This window comes from Hibiscus syriacus, unplaced genomic scaffold (assembly GCF_006381635.1).
Source record: "Hibiscus syriacus cultivar Baekdansim isolate YM2019G1 unplaced genomic scaffold, ASM638163v2 tig00010888_pilon, whole genome shotgun sequence".
NCBI lineage: Eukaryota > Viridiplantae > Streptophyta > Magnoliopsida > Malvales > Malvaceae > Hibiscus > Hibiscus syriacus.
The window spans coordinates 19,543-34,341 of NW_024062236.1; the positions used below are offsets into that span (position 1 = coordinate 19,543).

Consider the following 14,799-nt stretch of genomic DNA (forward strand, 5'->3'; position numbering starts at 1 on the left):
ATGAGTTTTTCAGTTGTAATCATTGTTGAGTATTTAGTGAAGAAACACAGAATACTTGTATATTGAATAGAGAATGAATACAATTCATGGTTTACAACCCCTCTGCTACTTATATACAACTCCCATAGTTGTTATAGTCCTAACATACTCTGTAACTAATCGTTAACATCCTTAACTGTTGCTAACAACCTTCTTGATGCTCGCTAACTCATTATGCTAACATTCCCTCTATTTCTTCTTCTTTTGTTCTTCTGACCTTGAACACACTATTACAGCAAGCTCTAAAAACTAATTACAACTAATTTCTAACATTCAACCTTCTTGATGAAAAGATGAACAATTGAATCGAAAGTGCTGATGCTTCCTTCCGTTCACTTGAATCGAAAGTTCCGATGCTTCATTTTGTTCTTCTTGAATTGAAAGTGCCAATGCTTCATTCCGTTCACTTGAATCGAAAGTGACAATCCTTCATTTCATTCTTCTTATCCACCTTCATTTCTTTCTTCTTCATCCTCTTTTACAAGGTTCCTTGACATATATTTTTTTTCATGGACACTTGGCTATGAAGCTTTCAAGTCCCATGACACTTTGAGATAGAAACAACAAAATGCACTTAAAACTTAGAAGCACTTATTGTGGACAATGGATGGACCAGACTTGTCATATTCACCCTTGGAAATCCACATATGCTGGAAGGTACTGAGTGATGCCAAAATGGATTCTCCGATCCAAAAATTGTACTTTCTCTCTGGTGGTGCAACGACCTTAATCTTCATACTGCTTGGAGCAAGGGCGGTGATCTCCTTGCTCATACAGTCTGCAATACCAGGGAACATAGTTGAACCACCACTAAGAATAATATTACCATAGAGATCCTTCCTGATATCTACATCACACTTCATGCTAGAATTGTAGGTAGTTTCATGAATTCCAACTGCTTCCATACTTATGAAAGATGGCTAGAAGAGGACTTCAGGACAACGGAATCTCTCAGCTCTGATAGTAATGACTTGTCCATCGGGCAACTCATAATTCTTCTCAACAGAAGAGCTTCTCTTGGCAGTCTCCAATTCCTGTTCATAGTCCAGGGCAACATAAACAAGCTTCTCCTTCATGTCACAGACAATTTCCCGTTCAGCAGTATTGGTAAACATGTAACCTCTCTCGGTAAGGATCTTTATCAAAGCATAAATGAGATCACAACCAGTAAGGTCAGGACGGAGAATGGCATGTGGAAGGGCATATCCTTCATAGATTGACACAGTATGAAAAACGCCATCACCAGAATCCAGCACAATACCTGTAGTACGACCACTAGCATACAAGGAAAGAACAACCTGGATGGCAACGTACATGGTAGGTACATTGAAGATCTCAAACATAATCTGCTGCTCAAGACGGAAATGCAGTCACAATAGAGCCAACGAACTCCATGCAGCGGAAGCTGTTGACTATATTCCAAAACACTTGGAGAATCAGTATGAATTGAACTGGTCTGAGTGGCTCGGTCAGGCAATTCAACAAACAGATGATACGCGCAAGCGAGAAGAAATATTCACACAGCAAACATAAATCAATTTGAGCAACACATCACTAACAAGGCCAAGCAAACAAAAATATTGCTAGTTATGACGAACGGAGACCACACCAAGCAAGAATGTAGAAGAACCTTATAATGGTACATTAGAGGAAGTACTAGACATAGATGACTTAAAATAACAGCTATGACAGAACATCTGAACAACCGCAACAACGATTTAGAGTATATAGATTCAAACTAACAGACCATTGACGTTGATAGAGAAAGTAAATCGATAATTGAGAAGAAGAACGACGAAGATCCATATTCAGATCAGCAACCACATCCGTTAATCAAATAGAAACACCATACCATAACCACTGAGCAACCATCTTCTACGCCAACAAGCACGATGAACTGACAAGAAAGCCCTGAGTTATGCAGCAAGAAACAAGAGGCTCTAAGAACTTATGGCGATTGATACCATGTTGAGTATTTAATGAAGAAACACATAATACTTGTATATTGAATAGAGAATGAATACAATTCATGGTTTACAACCCCTCTGTTGTTTAGATACAACTCCCATAGTTGTTATAGTCTAACAGACTCTGTAACTAATTGTTAACAGCCTTAACTGCTGCTAACAACCTTCTTGATGCTCACTAACTCATTATGCTAACAATCATAAAAATATATTGTTTTTATTTATAATTATAAGTTCTAAAATAATTTATTTAATTTTGTAGTACATTATAAGGTAATGTATACAAATGATGTCCGATTTTATGGTGTTGTGAGTCCCTCAAATATTAACAAAATGGTATCAACTATAGGATATTACTTTGTTGAGTGCCTCGATTATTAAAAGTTACAAAATAGTCACACGATTATTCATATATTCCAAACTCGTCATTTTCTGTTAAAAGAATGAATGCATTATGAGCTGAACGTTAACATGTTGACTGAGATATGATAAAATGTAATCTCAGAATCCCAAAGGATTATTATATCCTAGTTAGCATACTAACATCCAGCTTAGACAATTGTCATTTTTTTCAACAAAAATGAAGAGTTTGGAACATATGAATAGTCGAGTGGCAATTTTGTAACTTTTAATAGTCGAGGGACTCAACAAAGTAATGCCCTATAGTCAATAGATCATTTTATTAATATTTGAAGGACTCAACAAGCAACACCCTATGGTCGGGGATCATTTGTGTACTTTACCCTAAATTATAATTTTTTTGTACAATGACATCTAGATTTCATTAATATTAGAAGGAGTCAAAATTACAACGCATCAAAATATAGAGAAAATTTTGGAGATAATAATCACCAAAATACTTATACAAAAGTAAAATATTAAACATAAATATACAAAGAAAATAAAACATTTCGTTAAGAATGACGACCAAATCAAAACCCAATAAGCTTTATAAAAAAAAACTCTGTCTCTGTCGAATGAGACGCTTTACGAAGTGATAAAAGAGTGGATAGTGAACCAAATAATTTGATAATTTACTTAAGTTGTCATTTATGTATTTTATCCTCAATTATAATTTTAAAAGTGGTAAGATACGACAATAATTAATTTCTTTAAATTATACGAGTCTTTTGCATGCTGAATGGTGCTTTTGTTATGGTGTTTAATTTGTTTGTAATCAATGGATGGAAGGTTACGCCGAGAGAGAGGAAAAGGAAAGTGATGCTAGCTTTATGGTTGATGCCCACTGGGCAGCCCACTTTCCCAAATCGAAACCCTGCCCATATTCCAAGAGAAATCAACACTTTATGCTCTCTCATATGATTAGAGCAATGTTAATTAACTTAATTCCTTATCCTCAGATCTCAACTCACTCTTCCAAGCACCAATATATTGTTCATATCACACTGTTTGTTTGGTTATAAACTTAGAGAAAAGAACGAAACAGGTATGATTTAAACTTTGATCTTGAAATTTAACTATATTATGTACATATTCTTACAATCTAATGGTGTCGAGGTGCAATTCCTTCTTTGCTGAAAGAATACGTATGCATCCGACAAAACAGCAATTCTTTGAACCTATAATCTCATGACATACATGATGACCATCATCATTCGTAATCTTACAAAACAAACACTTTCAACTTTTAAATATAGTATAATATTATACCAAAGAATTTATATGTAAACTAAAGAATAAAGAAACTTACAAACTCAAATTTACCAACACGTCACCTTTCTCTTTCGCTACGTATCTTTTGTACCCGCCGTGTCTCAAAGCCCTCATGCTTTGATTTAATAATAACATATCATGACAGATTTTCTTTCTTTTCTTAATTAAGAAAAATCTTTGTTCTGAGAAAAGAAAAATGGGTTCATTAATGGTGCGCATCTAGAAGCAAGGAAGTTGATGATTCTTTCAATTAAGAAACTCTGAAAAGCATGCACGCTAGATTTGAGTCACGATGCATTGGCAGCATCATATCTTATGCAGGTAAGGTTCAAACAAAATTATTATATATTATCAATAAGTACGAAATATTATGAATAAATTTTATTTTATAATATATATATATATATAAAGATAAATGCTGTGAATTTTTGCATAAATAGCAGTATTAATTTATCATGGACGTACAAGTGACAATGTTGGAGCATTTTAGGCTCTCTTAGAAATTGGAAGCGATCCATAAACTAATAGATTGTGAAATAAATAATGAAGCATATTCCTTTTAAGTTTTAATTAATTGCGTGGATGAGTTAATTATAAACTCAAAGAGAAACAATTCATAAAGTGATCTCTTACAAACGGCCGCCGAAAAAATCTTTATTCTTGATGATTTATTCCAAATGGATTTGTTGGAAGATTGCGTCTTGTCCTTTTACACGCTGTCCAAGAATTATCGCTGATATGAATAATAGACACTTATATATGTCAAATTCTACCATTAGTACATGTATTATATGTAAATTATTAATTTGGTTCTTATATTTTAATTTGATTAATTTTAATTCTTATCTTTTAAAATTTTTTGAAATTTTATTTTTTTTCTGATGTTATAAAGACAATACGACTAAATTATAAGATTTAAAATGATAAAATTGAAGAACATAAACTAAATCTACTTGTACTTAAAACATGAAAAGTACAATAAATTGGGGTGTAAGGACTAATTTACAACTTACTCATATTATATGGGCTAATTTAAAATTTTGACCCCTATAAATATACGTAAAAGCAGTTTTTTATAGTAAACATTTGCTAATTCTAGACTATTTTTTTATAGTAAAAATATGACTAAAATTTTTTATAGTAAAAATTTGTTAATTCTAGACTAAAATTTAAATATGGTATAACAATATATTGCTAACATGTCAAATGATATTACTATATTAAAATAAATGATATTATTTCATTAATAAGTTTTAAGAGGAAATATGTCCATGGTGAATTTCAAATATCAATTTTTAGTCAATAATTTGTCTCAAGAGATGTATTAGTATCTTTGTATTATAAAATTATGCGTACTTAAATCATTAGTTTGAAGTCACATTTTACTTAAAAACCTCATTTTTTAACAAAAATTATAAAAGAAAAATATTTGATATTTAAATTGAACAATTCCTTTTTTTAATTTAAGAAAATTGATAATACATTTTTGTGACATTAATAGGAAATAGTTTGAAGGCAAATGGTAGTGATGAATAATTTTTTTCCGGTGCATATCTCATCATTCACACATACTATCTTTGATGGGCTCATTCTGTCATCATTGGCAGATATAAGCCGACAAAATACTGGAAGCTGAAGTAGTGAGCTTCACAGAAACTTTACAAATAAAAAATTGTATTAATTTAATTTTTTACAATGTCATTAACGTATTCCTGAACAATTTCGAAATTGTCCATGAGAAATGCAGCAAGTGATTGAAGAGCAAAATTCGGGAATGGATCATGTGTTGAGTGTGGTGGATAAATATAAAATCTGGATAGGCAAATGCAGGAAGGGAAGGAGATTCCCAAATCCCAACAAATAATGAGATCAGTGTATTGGAAAATCAAGAACATCCAACCTAAAAGATACAAATGATGAGACCCTCCCTGTCGGGAAAGAACATCTGTAAGAGTTCCTTGTATGGATGGGGGGGGGCATACGCTGTGTTCGTTTAATCAATTGGACCCGCACACCCTGTCGTTTCCCACTTTTAATTTATTTAAACCCACTGTCATTTTTCACCGGCTCTTTGTTTCTTTTTCACGTTTTGCAGAGAGATTGATGGGGTAAGGTTTTTTGGATTCTCGATTCAGTACTCACTTTTTCATTCTTCAGCTAAGCAAAGCTGCAGAGCAGCCGCAGATAATAAGCTTTACTCCCAACAGTACCACTACAACTCCAACTATCGCACTCGTTGCTTTAATTGATCATCTCATTATTACTCACTGTTTCTTCGTAAATCACAATAGTGCCTTGTGGTAATGCTGAAAATGAGGCCAAAAGACTAAAAATAGTGGAATTGGAGGACAAAAGACGTGACTCTCACTGTAACTCCCTCCTCCATTTATATACGAGTGAATCATAGAGAAGCAAAAAAACCACGAGAGGACACTCTTTACTTTTTCTGGATTACTATAGTATCTTATCATCTACTTGTGTCCCTAGATATACAGATGCATTATAATAGTGATAAAATATGTGTTTTAAGATGAGAGATACTGGGCATTCTTTTGTGGCCTGTGGGCAAAGGTACATTATTACAACAGACGCTGACAAAAAGTGGGAGTAGCAGAGAAGATGATGATAATGATGGACCGTCGTGTTTTTAATGAATGCAAGCGTGTGGCCGTGAATGAAATGAATTAGACAGTCGAAGAAATTAAGGAGAATTTTCCAAAGTCAAGACTCTTTTAAACCTGAATTAATTCCGTCTAATGTTGAAAACGACGGCTTTAGTCGATTTGGAGAAAGAAGTGGAGGTCGGGACCTTTTCCTTTTTAAGAGCATAGCTTAGCTAATTATGATAACGACATATGCTTTCCACTGCCTGTGCTGACCTTGCAAAAACCCAGAAATTAGGGTGCATGTATTGTAATGGAAAACCCTAAGCTTCCTACGTTTCTGCTTTTCTTCCCTGTGGGCTTTAGAGAACTTCGATTCATATTGAAAATATACAAAAGTATAGGAAATGTAGAGGCTTTGTCTATGAGTTTATACCGTATTAGTGTGAGGCTTTGTCTATGAGTTTATAGTGTATTAGTGTAGCAAATACTCTTAACTTCCCCTCTGTCCATACTCTTAATAAGATTAACTAAAAAGTAAAAAAAAAATATGACACACCGACTGCTATATTCTATTTCATACGTAGGTATAGGGTTTTTTTTTATTAGTACAACATTTTAATATTAAGAAAGGAACATGCTATTGCTGGAAGGTCAGCCGGCAAATATATATATGTATGTACATAAATTTATTGGTTCTCTTTCTGTACATAAATTTAAACGCTATTTCATCTGTTAAAAGCATGTAAACCTATACACGAGAAAATAGTGGTTAATTTACTCGGTGCAACTTGGGGTTGAACGCTGGGAATTAGAGAGCTGTGGCTATGATGAATTAATAAATAAAATTTGGGGAAGAAAGTAAACCCGGTGGTCCTCAAGAACAAAGTAGAAAGGTAAATAATAAATAACGTAAAGGACTACGCCATAGACTTAGGCTTAGAGAATCCTCTTTAAAGTTGGACCTTAACACTGCAACTATTTCATTTCACTTATTCTTTAAGCATGAACAATGATAGAAGGGGAAGCGCAGCTCCACATGCACCCATGCCTAGAGCTACTTAGCTGCCATATACATACGGCTTCTATTACCCTTATTTAGGTTCAAATTACTACAGCACATAAATATATATATAAAGTACAATGCCGATGACACACTTAAAAATCCAGAAGATAGTCTTACTGCACCAACCACCAGGCAAACAATAAAAACTAGAAAAGCTAAGCGAGACATCTCTAGCTCGGACTAAGGGAAGTCCAGAAGATAGAGAAGCTAGCCATAGACCAAACTTTCACTGAAAAATGTAAAAGAAACACTCATCCCAGCAAGATCATATGCCCCATGTAGGAAACCCTAAATGGAGCATAGTATACGCTCTGAATTTCTTGATTTGTTGTTCATGTTGGTTTTTGGCAAAAGTCCCACATTGGTTGTGTATAAGGAGGAGGGGAAATTCTTTTGTTATAAATAAAGCCCTTCTCCTCCTTAGTTGATCATCCCACAAATATAAAGCCTTCTTCTATTTTAAAGGCTATTTGTATTCTTTCTCTCTTTGTAATATTTCCTCTATTAGTGAAATATTTTGGTGTTCTCTTTTATGTCTATTTAATAGCTATTGTCGGGTATAGTTGTTGTCAATTATTGTCCTATTAAAATTACTTGTCTTGGTAGTTCTGTCTAAGGAAAGTGGGTTTTAAGAGGGACCATTGTGACCCCTCCTCTTTCCTGGGAATCTACCTTGGGGTGATTTTTAGTACAATCGTTTTCACACTAGTCACCTAGATAATAGTTTTCAAGGTGAATCTGTTATTGGTGGAAATTAACCCGAATTTCACAACAATTGGTATCAGAGCTCTTGGTTTATTTTAGTATGCTCTGTGGTTGCGGCTTAGGCTGATCTTCCACATCAGAAAAATTTCCTTGGGATAATTGACATTCTGCATTGGCAGCTATTAAATAGAATTTGTAGCAGAAATGGCAGACGCTTCTTCATCTTCAATTTTGGCAAGAAATGCTGTGACAAATGTTAGATTTGCAGTGGAGATTTTTGATGGCACCGGTCATTTCGGCATGTGGCAAAGCGAGGTTCTAGATGCCCTATTTCAGCAGGGTCTAGACATTGCTATTGAAGGAGAGAAACCAGATGATGTTGAGGAGAAAGAATGGAAGAGGATCAATAGAATGGCATGTGGTACTATTCGATCGTGTCTTTCTAGAGAGCAGAAGTATGCATTTTCTAAGGAAACTTCTGCAAGTAAATTGTGGAAGGCACTGGAGGAGAAATTTTTGAAGAAAAGCGGTCAGAACAAACTCTACATGAAAAAGAGACTGTTCCGCTTCAACTATGTACCAGGTACCACTATGAATGATCACATTACTAGCTTTAATCAGCTGGTGACTGATCTGATGAATATGGACGTGACTTTTGAAGACGAAGATCTGGCTCTGATGTTGATGGGATCACTTCCTGATGAGTTTGAGTATCTTGAAACTACTCTACTTCATGGGAAGGTTGATGTGTCTCTCAGTGAAGTAACTGCTGCCTTGTATAGTTATGAATTGAGAAAGAAAGACAAACAAGAAAACACAAGTGTCGAAGCAGAAGCTCTTGTTGTTAGAGGCCGTTCCAAGAGTCAGAATAAAGGAAGCAGAGGGAGATCGAAGTCAAAGTCCAGATTGAGCAAAGATGAATGTGCTTTTTGTCGAGAAAAAGGGCACTGGAAGAAAGAATGTCCCAAGCTAAAGAATAAAGGCAAACCTGAAAGGGGGAAGGCTGTCTCAGAATCAAATGTGGTCGAGTATGATGATGGAGATTCAGATTTCGCATTCGCTGCTACGCCATCAACCAGCTGTTCCAGTTCATGGCTGTTAGATTCAGCTTGTAGCCACCATATGACCCCCAATAGAGAATGGTTCTTTGATTTTAAAGAACTAAAAGGTGGAATTGTCTACACAGCAAATAATTCCCCTCTTGACACACTTGGGATTGGTTCAATTCGCTTGAGGAATCAGGATGGATCTATCAGAACCTTAACAGGTGTCCATTATGTACCAGATTTAATGAGAAATCTCATCTCTGTGGAACCTTAGAGTCAAAAGGTTTAGAAGTGAGGGCAAAAGATGGGATTATGAGGATTATCTCTGGTGCACTGGTGATAATGAAGGGAGTCCGAAAAAGAAACAATGTGTATTACTTTCTGGGTAGTACAATTGTTGGGACAGCAGCAGTGGCAGCTTCTACTGATGAACAGGAGTCAGAAGCAACCAGGTTATGGCATATGCGCTTGGGGCATGTTGGTGAAAAATCCTTGAAATTACTGATAGATCAAGGATTATTGAAGGGTGCTCGGACTTGCAAATTAGCTTTTTGTGAGCATTGCATCAAAGGGAAGAAGACGAGGGTGAAATTTGGAACAGCAATCCATGATACTAAAGGTATTTTGGATTATGTTCATTCAGATGTATGGGGGCCTTCCAAGACAACTTCATTGGGAGGAACACACTATTATGTCACCTTTGTTGATGATTTTTCCCGGAGAGTTTGGGTGTATCCAATGAAGACAAGGATGAGGTGCTAGGATTTTTCCTTAAATGGAAAAAGATGATGGAGACTCAAACAGGCAGAAAAATCAAACGTCTCCGTACAGACAATGGTGGAGAGTACAAAATGATCCATTTCTGAAAGTCTGTGAAGAGGAAGGTATTGTTAGGCACTTCACTGTCAGAGGTACACCACAACAGAATGGAGTGGCAGAGCGTATGAACCGGACATTAGTGGAGAAGGTTCGGTGTATGTTGTCTAATGCTGGGTTAGGCAAAGAATTTTGGGCTGAGGCTTTGGTCTATGCTTGTCACCTTGTCAACCGCTTACCATCGACTGCTATTGGTGGTAAAACACCATTAGAGAAATGGTTTGGAGTACCTGCTACAGATTATGATTCCTTACATGTGTTTGGTTCCACTGCATACTACCATGTTAAGGAGTCAAAGCTGGATCCAAGAGCAAAGAAGGCGATTTTTATGGGGATCACCTCTGGTGTGAAAGGCTATCGTCTTTGGTGTCCAGAAACAAAGAAATAATCTTCAGCAGGGATGTTACCTTTGATGAATCTACCATGTTGAGAAAGGTGACTTCAGAAAAATTGGAGCAGACAGATGGAACTCCCAAAAAGGTGGAGTTTGAAGGAAGCAAATTTGTCCCAACCAGTAAAGAAAATGATGTTGACTCTCCTATGGTAGAAGAAGAGTCAGATGAAGAAGAGGTTCAGACCCAAGAACCTCCACAGCAACATGAATCAATTGCACTCAGAAAGGGAAAGAGGACCATTAGACAACCTGCTCGTTATGCTGATATGGTCTCTTTTGCATCACCAATTGCAATTGATGACGTTCCTGCCACTTTTAATGAAGCAGTTCAAAGTTCAGAACATAAAAAGTGGAGGATTGCCATGAATGAAGAAATGCAATCCCTTCAAAAGAATCAGACGTGGAAACTAGCTAGTCTTCCGAAGGGAAAGAAGGCAATTGGGTGCAAGTGGGTATATGCAAAGAAAGATGGATTTCCTGACAAGAATAACATCCGCTACAAAGCAAGATTGGTGGCTAAAGGCTACGCTCAAACGGAGGGAGTTGATTATAATGAAGTATTTTCTCCAGTTGTAAAACATTCCTCCATCAGAATTTTGTTGGCTTTGGTAGCGCAGTTGGATTTGGAACTAGTTCAGATGGATGTAAAAACTGCATTTTACATGGAGACTTGGATGAGGAAATCTACATGACTCAGCCAGATGGATTCAAAGTTGCTGAAAAGAAGAGATGGTGTGCAAATTAGAAAAATCGTTGTACGGATTGAAGCAATCTCCAAGGCAGTGGTACAAGCGATTTGACAAGTTTATGATAGGGCAGAAGTACACAAGAAGCAAATATGATCATTGTGTGTATTTACGTGAGCTAGAAGACGGATCCTATATATATCTTCTTCTTTATGTTGATGATATGCTGATAGCTTCCAGGAGTCAGACAGAAATTGCGAAACTAAAGACTCAATTGAACAGGGAGTTTGAGATGAAGGATCTTGGTGAAGCGAAGAAGATTCTAGGCATGGAGATATCAAGGGATAAGAAATTGGGGAGGCTTTGTTTGTCTCAGAAAGAATATCTGAGGAAGGTACTAAAACGTTTTGGCATAAATGAGATGTCAAAACCAGTTAGTACACTCTTGCTCCTCATTTCAAGCTCGGTGCATCCATGTCACCTAAGGATGATGCAGAACGGGAATACATGTCAAAGGTTCCGTATGCAAGTGCTGTTGGTAGCTTGATGTATGCAATGGTGTGTACGAGACCCGATATTTCACAGGCAATTGGGGTTGTGAGCAGGTATATGCATGATCCTGGAAAGGAGCATTGGCAAGCTGTGAAATGGATTCTGCGGTATATTCTAAACACCGTAGATGTTGGTTTGGTCTTTCAGCAGGACAAACAAGATGGTCAGTGTGTAGTTGGGTATTGTGATTCAGACTATGCAGGTGATTTGGACAAGCGTCGATCAACTACTGGTTATGTGTTTACATTTGCAAAGGCACCAGTCAGTTGGAAGTCCACCTTACAGTCAACAGTGGCTTTGTCTACTACAGAGGCAGAGTATATGGCAGTTACAGAGGCTGTGAAGGAGGCAATTTGGCTTCAAGGGTTGCTTGGTGAATTGGGAATGGAACAAAAGCACATCAAAGTGCACTGTGACAGTCAGAGTGCTATTCATTTAGCAAAGAACCAGGTTTACCATGCAAGGACGAAGCACATCGATGTTCGATATCACTTTGTACGAGAGATTCTAGAAGAAGGTGGAGTCATAATCCAGAAGATTCGGACCACTGAGAATCCTGCTGATATGTTGACAAAAGTGGTAACTGCGGTCAAGTTTAAACATTGTTTAGATTTGGTCAATATTGTTACAAATTAAAAGTTTGTTTTTTTTTAGAGATGTGTGTGGAATTTGCCAAGGTGGAGATTTGTTGGTTTTTGGCAAAAGTCCCACATTGGTTGTGTATAAGGAGGAGGGGAAATTCTTTTGTTATAAATAAAGCCCTTCTCCTCCTTAGTTGATCATCCCACAAATATAAGCCTTCTTCTATTTTAAAGGCTATTTGTATTCTTTCTCTCTTTGTAATATTTCCTCTATTAGTGAAATATTTTGGTGTTCTCTTTTATGTCTATTTAATAGCTATTGTCGGGTATAGTTGTTGTCAATTATTGTCCTATTAAAATTACTTGTCTTGGTAGTTCTGTCTAAGGAAAGTGGGTTTTAAGAGGGACCATTGTGACCCCTCCTCTTTCCTGGGAATCTACCTTGGGGTGATTTTTTAGTACAATCGTTTTCACACTAGTCACCTAGATAATAGTTTTCAAGGTGAATCTGTTATTGGTGGAAATTAACCCGAATTTCACAACAGTTCACAGGCCGCCTTCTCCTCCTCCATCGTTGAGATCACCCGAAGAGGTATCATTCCAAGGAAAAGAATAAGGAAGAGCAGCAGGGACCTGATAGAATCCTCCTCCTTCATTGTCAATATTTCTTCTGTTAAATTCATCTAACCTGTTACGGGGAGTGAGCGGTTGAAATGAGCTCGTCCCCGGCGCTTGAGACAAGGATGTTGTGATGTCGTTGCAAGCGTAGCGGATCAAGTCCGCGTTAGCTGCATCAAGTTCTTTCTGGAGCCTTTGGACTTGTCTCTGAAGGAAAGTGATGGCACCAACGCAGCCGTAAATCGGGTCTCTTACTCTCGCCTCATCTTCATAGGCAAGAGAATTCACCGCGTCCTCTCTTTGGTGAGGGAGGAGCTCGTTGAGGAGCTTGGTCACGTTGCTCGCTCCAAAGATCTTGTGAACATTCACAAACTTTTGGGGCTCTTCCGGTGGAAAGTAAGGTGCAAAGATGCAGCCCGGCGTGCATTTCCTCCTCAACAATTTGCAAGCAGCACAGGGTGAATTGTAAGAGCTGGAAGAAGCCATTTTCACTGCTGTCTACAGATCCACAAGAGCCAGTTGTCGTCAGCAGAGATATTTTTAGTTCTTTAACGACGCGATTTTGAAAAGGTTTTGAGAAACTATATCATCATTTACACTTCATCTGCATATTTTTCATGATATTTTCAGTTTTTCCTTTCCTTTTCTTTTTCGTAATTAACTTGGGGGATTGGGATTCAATCTTCGAGAATATATGATCTATAGTTACTAGGGTTTTTCTGAACGTATATTTTGTGTATGATTCAATATCTCTAACAATTTGTTATAGATTGAAAGAAAAGAAAAGGTTTAGGAGAAGAATGTAGACGAAAGAGAGAGTAGGTAGACAAGAAAATGCATCATTCATTTCATAAAGGAAATATTGTTTACACAACAGTTTTATTTTTATACAGGCTGTTACAGGAATCTAACAAATGCCAGCTGGCATTCTTTACTAACATATTGCCTAACAAACTGATTCTTTGTTATCCAAGTACTGGGCCATCCGGTTGGGCTTATCCTCCTTGTTCTGTTTTTAGCCTGCTTCCACCCCTTCTTTTTCCCCTCGTGCTTCATTTCTATCTTTCAATTCAATTCCCAATTCACTTCCCTGAATCCCTAACCCTCGTTCCTCCTCTATCCCCAATTCATGCTCATTCAAATCCCTCTCACTTCCTCGATCTTCCCTTTCTTCTCCAACCACAACAATACCCACCCCACGAGACGAGCCTTGTCCCCAAGGATCAAACGTAGGAAACTGCCCTCGTAAGACCGAATAATCTTCCCAAGTATCATTTGCTTCATCCATATTTTGCCATCGAACCAAAAGTTGAGTGATTGGTTTTCCTTTTCTGTTTACGATTCGTCTCCCAACAACTTTTAAGGGTTTAATTCGAAACTGACCATAATCTTCTATGGCAGGAGGATTTGTTGCAGCACGCGAGGAGTCCCCGATGAATTTCTTCAAGAGACTGACATGAAATACTGGGTGGAGTCTTGATGAGACTGGTAAGTCTAATTTATAAGCAATTTCCCCTATCTTTTCCAATACCTTGTAGGGGCCATAATATTTAGCTGCTAATTTCAAATTTTTTCGCAGGGCAATTGAAGACTGCCTATATGGCTGCAATTTGAGGTAAACCAAATCTCCAACAGAAAAATTTCTTTCTGATCTACCTTTATCTGCTTGCTGCTTCATTCTGTTGCTAGCTAAGTCCAGTTGATTTTTAACCAATTGCCTCATATGTTCTCTGTTATGCATGATTTCACTGACTGAGTGTAGAGTAGTATCTGTAGGCCAAACCATAATAGGTGGTTTGTACCCATATAAAGCCTGAAATGGAGTCAGTTTTAAAGCAGTATGGTAAGTGGTGTTGTACCACCACTCTGCCTGGGGTAACCATTTAGCCCACTGTCTAGGTTGATATAAACAAATACCCCTTAAATACTGTTCCAAGCATTGATTCACCCTTTCTGTTTGTCCATCCGTTTCCGGATGATAAGCAGTGCTGA

At 37.1% G+C, this 14,799-nt stretch overlaps 1 protein-coding gene and 1 pseudogene across 1 annotated transcript; both read right to left on the bottom strand.

Annotated features, from left to right (window-relative positions):
* Positions 1-615: 615 nt before the first annotated feature.
* On the bottom strand, positions 616-2,070 carry LOC120204413 (annotated as a pseudogene).
* Positions 2,071-12,735: 10,665 nt separating this feature from the next.
* LOC120204411 (protein LATERAL ORGAN BOUNDARIES-like) lies at positions 12,736-13,297 on the bottom strand. Its single transcript, XM_039204506.1, has one exon. It carries the CDS (start codon positions 13,291-13,293, stop codon positions 12,736-12,738), a length of 558 nt encoding a protein of 185 aa, XP_039060437.1. The 5' UTR covers positions 13,294-13,297.
* Positions 13,298-14,799: the final 1,502 nt, after the last annotated feature.